Here is an 8,674-nt window from a genome sequence, read left to right on the forward strand (position 1 = left end):
ATAATAATAAAAGGTTCATTGTAATAAAATTCTACTTTCTCCCTAATTAAATACCTCATGGGGATAAAAAATAATATATATGATAAAAAATAATGATTATACTGGGATGCTATTGTTGAAAATTAATCCTTAAAAATAATATCTATATACCATATATCTATTACCCCAATTCAATATATTTCATCGTATTCGCAGTGGGGATTCTCCCTTCCTGTTGTTTCATCATGATGGTTTTGGTAAAGTGTGACATATCCCAACACGACACGGAGGAAAAGAAAGGAAAAGAGCCAAGGAAACAACAGCCACGGCACACCTCTACTCATTATTCAAAACAACATAGCCAACAAAAGTTCATAAGAGACAGAAACAGAATCCAAATTATGAATATCCTCTCCCTCTATTACAATAGCTAGTATTTTTATTCACAATCAGATGAAGAGACGCCAAAGTTAAAAGCTAACTTCTCTTTTACAGAATCATGGACTAAAATCCTGTCGCTCTACTTTGATCATCTAATGTTGAACTAGTTACAAAATAACACATGAATACAACTAAAGCTGATATATTCAATTAGTGGTCCTCCAGCTCTGGTTACATGTGATTACATCATACTAGAGAATAACCTTCTAGTGGTTGGGTTCGATCTCAAATCCAAATGAACTAACAAAGTGAGTTAATTTTTTTTTTTAAAAAAATCTAATATAAGAAAGTTCTAATCACATAGGCAGTAAAAAACAAAATTAAAAAACAAAGGAAAAAATGAAATCCAAGTGGAGTGGTTTGACCAACCAATAGCTATCACCAACCACTCTCCTTATCATGCTTCAACCAAAAGCTTGTTTCCCTCGTGCAAAGAAAACCACACTGACAATGACCATGTAGTGGATGCATGGTGGGTAAAGCTTGGCTTGCCACTTAACAGTGCCCTTTCAGGTGATTGCTTTTGTCTAATGGTTTAGGACATATTCAATGAGAGATTTTTAAAAAGGTTTGTGAAATAATTAAAAAAAAAAAACTCTAACTATTATGGATACAAGATTTAAGGTTATAGTTTAATAGGATTAGTAAAATTTCAAACATATTATTTCATCTCAAAATTAGTAATTAATGATGTAAAAAAACTGATAATGTAGAGTCCATAAAAAAATTATACGGAGATTTTTTTGGTCCGACAAAGAGTGATAGATTTTTATATTTTTGATATGACATTAAAATAACATACTAGACTATAAAAAAATTCATATAAAATTATAATAATTAGAGATGCCCTAACAAGTGATGCATATTTGAAGGGTTCTATCAATTGCGAGCAAGGTGATCCAAAAGCAAGTATTTGTATTTTGAAAAGAAGTAATTTTTAGAGAAAATATTGGTTGAGTTTCAATACTTGATCATAAATAGTTTGTAAATGAATTGAAGAGAGTGTTTCAATACCTTCCAAGGAGAGTTGGTAAATGAGAGTTAGTATAGTAATTTTACAAGAGGTTGGAAGATAAGTTTTTTCATATTTGTTCACTTTGTTTTTGAATTATTTTTCATATTATTCTTATTATTTCCCATACTTTAATATCAACATAAATAGTATTTTTTAAAAAAATCTGTGGATTTTTTAAAGCGCATGTTTTTAAAAAATCCCGTTAAAAATTTGGAGGTATTTTTAAAATAACGACTTTTTTTGGAGTTAATTGGTATAAATTATGTTCCGTCCTTTTGTTTTACTCTGTTTTCCATTGGAGGTTTCCTTGTTTTCTTGGCTACTCAGCGCAAAGCTCTCGCCTCTCTCTCTCTGCTTCTCTGTCCCTGTTTTTGTGCGATCCTTTGCAGGTTAAGCTCGTTTCCTGTCTCCTTTGATCGGCGGTCAACCTCCGACAGGTTCGATCTCGCGCCTGCTTCTTCGCTCCGAGGTTTGGACAGATCTTTCCCCTTTATCCGCTGTACGAATTGTATCTTTCTGCGTGGGCTGTAGGGATTTCAACTCAGGGGTTTGCAATAGCACAAATGCTGTTCCTTTCGAGTAGGATGGGAAGGCGGGCATGCTCCCGCGTGGGGATGCTAGATCTGAGTGAATGTGAGCTTAAAAGTTCGTATTTTAGAGGGTTCTGTGGGTTTTGGATTTTGCTGTCTACTGTTCTTAGGTGGATCTGAAAGCGCGCTTTTTAGTTATATAGTCACTTGACCTGGACGGAATTTTATGGAGGTGAAGTTGGACAATTACACAGGGTGGTTGTGGAAATTATTGTTTCGTACTTGGATTTTATAGCCTGTCTTCCCTCATTGCCGATTGAACTGCTTCTGGATGATCTGGTTTACCAGGAATAGTTTGAAAAAATATCTTGTTTTGATGAAATGACTGCCAGTTATTGTGATAATAATTGCATGTTTATAGCATTTTTTTGTATCTTAAAAGATCTTTATCTGTGTTTTTTTATCGTCAAACAAAAACAAACTTTTGCCATAGAGTTGTCTGCTAATGGATACCCTATGAACTTTCTTTTTTATCAGTGGCTGCGTTAATAGACTTGATCACAAAGCTTGATGTGTAATCCTTGATTTGAAGAATTGACTTATTTATGGACAAATTTATAATTACACTAATTTTGTTAGATTCTAGTCTTGGCTGCAGTATTTTCTGCTTTTACTTTTCTGGTCACCAGGGCTTTCCTTATTTCAGTTAAAAGTTGATGATTCAAGTAGTTTGTTACTCTCTCTGCTGTGACATTATTGTGTAGTTATTTTTTTAACTTCATAAATTTGTTTGATCTCTCTAATATAAGTGATTATTTCTCTTTATTTTAAGCCATATGGACAGATCTGTGGGGACCCTTGGCACTCTATCATGCTTGTATTCCGTTGTTTTATATTTTACTTTTGAATTTGTCTTTTGCTTTTGGCTTATACTAATTTCCTTAGAATGTGCAGCAGTTGTTTGTTTCATGATTAGTTTATTCCTTTTCTTGTTGACCACTATATAAGAGTGTTGATATTAGATGAAGAAAGAGTTTGATAGGATGTTGTACTTAGAAAAAAAAGATGAATGAGATTAGCTGATGTTATGACTTTACCTTGGTTAGTTATAGATATATTTTAATAAAAAACAACCATTTAGATTATTTTTGTTCATTTTTTCTGATTGAATAACAGATTATGGTGATAAACAGCCTATTGAAAATAATTTCTGTTCCGCCGGTAATATTTTCTGGTTCTTTATATGTGTCATTATTTCAAATAGATAACATCCTATGCTCTCCTTGAATACTTTGAGGTTGTCTTGTACATGCATCATATGGCCCTGAATTGAGGAGATTGATGTATAGATTGAATCTTCATATAGTGGGAGTTAATGCTAAATGATAATCATGCAGATAATATGGATAACATTTACTACCCCCAGATTCCTGCCTCTTAATATATGTGATATTAGACATTATTGTTAATCTGTTTCTATAACATGATCTATGCTGCTCGGACTTGGGATACGAGTATTCGACATGAGTGTGAGTTTGAAACACAATTATTTCAAAAAGTTTTACACATGAACAGCAGCGTCTAGTGTCCACTTGAAAGGTAGAACCACTTCCTTAACGACCCCTCTAAAGTCGGCCCCACGGATATAGATGGAGGTAAATGCAGGTACACAGACGCTAGGTGTATGGTGGGTGAATACCAGGTCGTCAGTTTCAGGGACTCGACCCTTAACTATTACGCTAGAGATGTCATGTGCCTGTGCTACGCCCTGGGGCTCAAGTGTCCACTTGAAGTATCAATGTTAGTTGTCTAACACAGGTATGGATGGGTAGGTAAAAAATAAAAAGGTATTGAAGAACATGGCTTGTCATTTAAGTTTATACAGTAGATGAGCTCATTAACTAGTAATTTGTTTCTTAGCTAACAATTATAATATCTACTACATTCACACTCTCATTGGGTTCTCTCCATCTCTGTCATGTGGAGAGGAATGCTATTGATGTAATTTATCTCCTGTGTACTTATCATTAAAAAAATGCTTTTGGATATGAACCTACAAAACATGTGTCACAGGTCGCTGCTTTGCTAATATTGTGGCACCTTTATGTGTATTTCCACAGAATACTTGTTTAGCGGATATATACTGTTTGGCTTTGTTATTATAACCATGTACAGTTGATGGTGGTATCATAATGAAATGAGTCACAGAACGTGTAGCTTTGGCTGCAACTTAGATGTATTTACTATAAATTAATCATAGAAGAGAGACAAAAAAGGCAGCATGCATTGGGGGATTTCATTCAATGGGCCAGACACACATTAGCAAGGCAAGGCAAGGCCAACCTGATATCAGTGCATATTATATCTGTGTTGAAGGATTGTGCACTTTGACATGATCTACACCCTCTCCTGAACAATTTGACTCCTAGAACTCATCTTTAGACGTCATTATGAAAGCCAATTATATCAATTGTATGCGATCATACAGCCAAACATGATCAGGTTTCTAGATGCTATAAGTTCTAACCAAAATCATCTAGGTTCAATCTGTGACATATTTAATGTTTAGAAGTTTTTGCTGAAACAATTATGTATGGATTAGCCAAGGTGCAGATATTAGATACAAGGGCTAGGTTTCGGCCTGTGTACAAGCTGGCCTAGGTGCGAGTTGCACTTTAGAATTTTCATTCTGGATAAACTTTGATCATAACAAAATTCATTTCTCTACTCAATTCCAATCTTTATAAATGTCTGCAAGCTACTGGCTCAAGTTCTGTTTATGCCTGCCATAGTTACATGTGTTATGAAAAGGAGAGACTATGGATAGCGAATTGTTGAGATTCTCTTTATACTAAATTACCAATCCATGATTGATGGCTGATGTTGCAATTATGTTTGTGAACCATGCTAGAGAGCATCACTAGATTCTCTGCTTTTCTAAATGGTCAACAACGTTGAGGATAGGCTCTATGATGCTTGTATTAATCAATTAAATTGGATCTTGTATTGATCATAGCTAAATTGAATACATAGAAGGTTCAGTAAATATTTGAGCCCGCTAGCTTTGCAGTAACAAATCTATACATAACAAATCTTGTCTTATATGCTAAATTGGAGTCAAATAAAACATCCTGTTTTCATAATTTCAAGACAGCTTCATATTTTCCGTCTTCAGTATGTACATTTTCAACAAAAGTTGCTGGACCATTGTGAGTGCGGCCAACTGTAAGGCAGTAATTAAAATTGAGACCATATAATTTTATTGTGCTAGCATGCATGCTTTTCCATTGGTTTGGCATTTACTGTAGCATCTATCATTGAGTATCTATTCTGACTTGGAGTGCATTGCCTACTTTATTTTATTCTTAATATTTAAAAATTAGGTGTGGCAAGTTATATCCACCATCTTTTTTCATGTGTAAGTTAGCAATTGGTTTGGCTTTCATTCGTGATGTCTAACATGGTTCACTGTTCTATTAACAGGGTTGATAGTCAAAGCTATTGTCCTCTGCTTTTGCGACTTAGCCTTGTTGATAGCAGAGAGATAATACACATTCTCTGTGCTTCGGTTCTTCAACAACTAGTGGAAGAAGCTTGACAAACCTGATGGGTTCCAGATTCCCATCGCATCAACTTAGCAATGGCTTGTATGTTTCAGGTCGTCCTGAGCCACCGAAAGAGAAACCACCAACAATGAGCTCCACAGCCATGCCTTATACAGGTGGTGATATAAAGAAGTCTGGAGAACTAGGGAAGATGTTTGATTTGCATGTGGAGAAGTCCAGAAAATCTGGACCTCTTAATGCTTCTTCTAGGAACGCATCATTTGGAGGTGCTACTTCTCAGTCTGGACCTATCGCATCTAATAACTCTTGCCGGTCTAGCTATTCCGGTTCTTTATCAACTGCAGTTCCTGGTTCTGGTCCTTCACTAATCACTGGAAGCTCCAATAGGCAGAAATCTAACTCTGGGCCACTTAAACATGGGGATTCAATGAAGAAGTCATCTGGTCCTCAATCTGGAGGAGTCACTCCGATGGTTCGTCAAAGTTCGGGTCCAATCGCACCGGTGCTTCCAACTACAGGGCTCATCACGTCTGGACCAATTTCATCTGGACCTCTTAACTCATCTGGTGCACCAAGAAAAGTATCTGGTCCTCTGGATTCAGCTGGTTCAATAAAGCTACACAATGCCTCTATTGTTCATAATCAGGCAGTCACCAAACTAAGCGAGGAGGATGACTATTCTTTCAGTGATGGTTTGCCTAAGGCATTCTTGTGGTGTGTGGGTTTGTTGTTTGTGATGGGGTTTATTGCAGGCGGCTTCATCCTTGGTGCTGTTCACAACGCCATTCTTCTCATAGTCATTCTGGTTATATTTGGAATTGTTGCTGCACTTGCCATTTGGAATACTTGCTTTGGAAGGAGAGCAATCACAGGATTCATTGCCCGTTATCCTGATGCTGAGCTGAGAAATGCAAAAGATGGCCAGTATGTCAAGGTCACCGGGGTATGTAACCATTGGAACTAACAATATTAACATATAAAAAGGGTAATGGTTTTGTTGTGTTAACTAGAATGCCCATCAATTGTTTTCTCCAAAGTATTTCTTCGCAATGCATTATCCACAAGCTATTTCATATCCTTTTTTGCATCTGTTTTACTGGGTTTCAGTCCATCTTCTTTGACTAACCATATTAAAAAACTTTGAATTTCAGCTTTTGTATGTGAATTCTTGTCGTATGAAGAACTGGTGATTGCTAATTTCTTATTTCATAATATATTTTATGTTGAGATGTTCTAATAAAGATGCAAAGGACCTTATTCATGATTTTTTTTTTTGAAATTGTTATCTTTTGATTTTTGGGTAAATTTAATTGCCTCAATCAGTGTTCAAGACAAAATATAGCTAAGTGTGTTCTCCTCAAAGATGTTTCTTACTAAATTTAATAGCTTCAAATGTGGGAAATTTGATGAGTCCTTGTTTCATATTGATTTAAGGTTTTAAAGGGAAGCTGAAGAGAACTTATGCATGACCTTTTCTCCAAATTCAATAGTTTGTCCTTCAGCAAATCAATTTTGAGGACAAGTTACCTTAGTTGGTTCTTTGCTAAAATGTTTCTTAAAAAAATTTATAGTGCTATTATGATTATCAAGTGTTTCTCTTTTTGCTCAAAAGTGGTGAAGTTTAACTTTCCAATAGGTTGTTACATGTGGAAATGTCCCTCTTGAGTCATCTTTCCACAAGGTTCCGAGATGTGTGTACACATCTACAAGCTTATATGAATACAGAGGATGGGATTCAGCGGCCGCCAACACCCAGCATCGCCGTTTTACTTGGGGACTGAGATCATTGGAGGTAAGTCATTCTGCATGATAAATGGAATATGATCAGTTGAATCAATCAAATAGATTAATCATTATAAAATGTGGAGCTACTCAAGTTTATCTTTCAAGTATTATTGAAATAGATGAATTATGATGGATGACATAATGATTCAAAGATCAATTGGTGAAAACAAACAAAAATAAATAAATCAATTGTCTATTCTATCATTTTGCCATTTCTTTTACAACAGTCGTGCTTGCATATGCTTTAATTTCTTGTGATATCTGAGAAGAAAAAAAATGGCAGAGGCACGTGGTCGACTTTTATATATCAGATTTCCAATCTGGACTTAGAGCTCTGGTAAAAACTGGAAATGGTGCTAGAGTAACACCATATGTCGACGAATCTGTGGTCGTGGACATCAATGCAAACAACGACCTGTCTCCGGAATTTCTCAGATGGCTGCGGGAAAGAAACCTCTCTGCTGATGATCGGGTGATGCGACTGAAGGAAGGGTAAGTTGGAAGATGAATCAAGCAAAGCTCACTTTTTTCTTGATACAACAATCAAAGTTGTTCCTCTGAAATAGTGTTCTTGGCATTCCACTTATTTTCCCATCGTATCATCTTTTCCTGCAGCTACATCAAAGAGGGAAGCACTGTCAGTGTGATGGGGATCGTCCAAAGGAATGAAAATGTGCTGATGATAGTTCCATCTTCGGAGCCCTTCTCTACTGGATGCCAGTGGGCTCGATGTATACTCCCCACGAGCCTCGAAGGGATCGTGTTGAGATGCGAGGACACTTCGAAGACCGATATCATTCCCGTCTAGGATATCGATCGAGTTTGTTAGATCGAATTGACATCTAATTATATATGTCAACTCCATAGTTTGCTGGCTGTTGGCGTTTCATGATGGATTCGAAGAGTTTGCTCTTGGGGAATTCGATTGTATAGCTCTATGTTTTTCCCGTCTTGTTTGTAAAGCTTGAATATTTTTTTTGTAACAAGGTGGCTTGCTACTAAATTTGGGATCTTTAATGGTGCGTAGAAGGAGATTGTGATGAGTATTCTTGTGTTATCTTTGTTGTTTATAATGAGAGCACTAACAGTAGTAAAATTGTACCAAAACAGTAAGCATGCAGTAAACAGGTAAATAAAAGAGAGGTCGAGAAAATGTATCTCCGGTTGAAGCGTCGGCGTGTCGACTGTCTTTAGAGAATTTATTGCCGCCCACGGTGCAAAGACTCTCCGGCAAAATTCTCCCAAGATCCGACAACCACTCGCATCGTTCGTAGGTGCACTCCAAGACGAACGGCGCACTCGGACTCAACCTCAGAATCGCTATAAGCCAAGCCTCAGGACAAACTCTCGGTAAAGGA

The 8,674-nt window shown here is 36.5% G+C and overlaps 1 protein-coding gene across 1 annotated transcript; it reads left to right on the forward strand.

Moving 5' to 3' along the window:
• The first annotated feature begins 1,728 nt into the window (after positions 1-1,728).
• On the forward strand, positions 1,729-8,359 carry LOC121969416 (uncharacterized membrane protein At1g16860-like). The gene is made up of 5 exons (XM_042519514.1): positions 1,729-1,904; positions 5,449-6,474; positions 7,168-7,323; positions 7,600-7,808; positions 7,932-8,359. The coding sequence occupies exons 2-5, from the start codon at positions 5,572-5,574 to the stop codon at positions 8,122-8,124; spliced, it is 1,461 nt and encodes a 486-aa protein (XP_042375448.1). The 5' UTR covers positions 1,729-1,904; positions 5,449-5,571; the 3' UTR covers positions 8,125-8,359.
• Positions 8,360-8,674: the final 315 nt, after the last annotated feature.

The sequence above is a fragment of the Zingiber officinale genome, chromosome 4A (assembly GCF_018446385.1).
Source record: "Zingiber officinale cultivar Zhangliang chromosome 4A, Zo_v1.1, whole genome shotgun sequence".
NCBI lineage: Eukaryota > Viridiplantae > Streptophyta > Magnoliopsida > Zingiberales > Zingiberaceae > Zingiber > Zingiber officinale.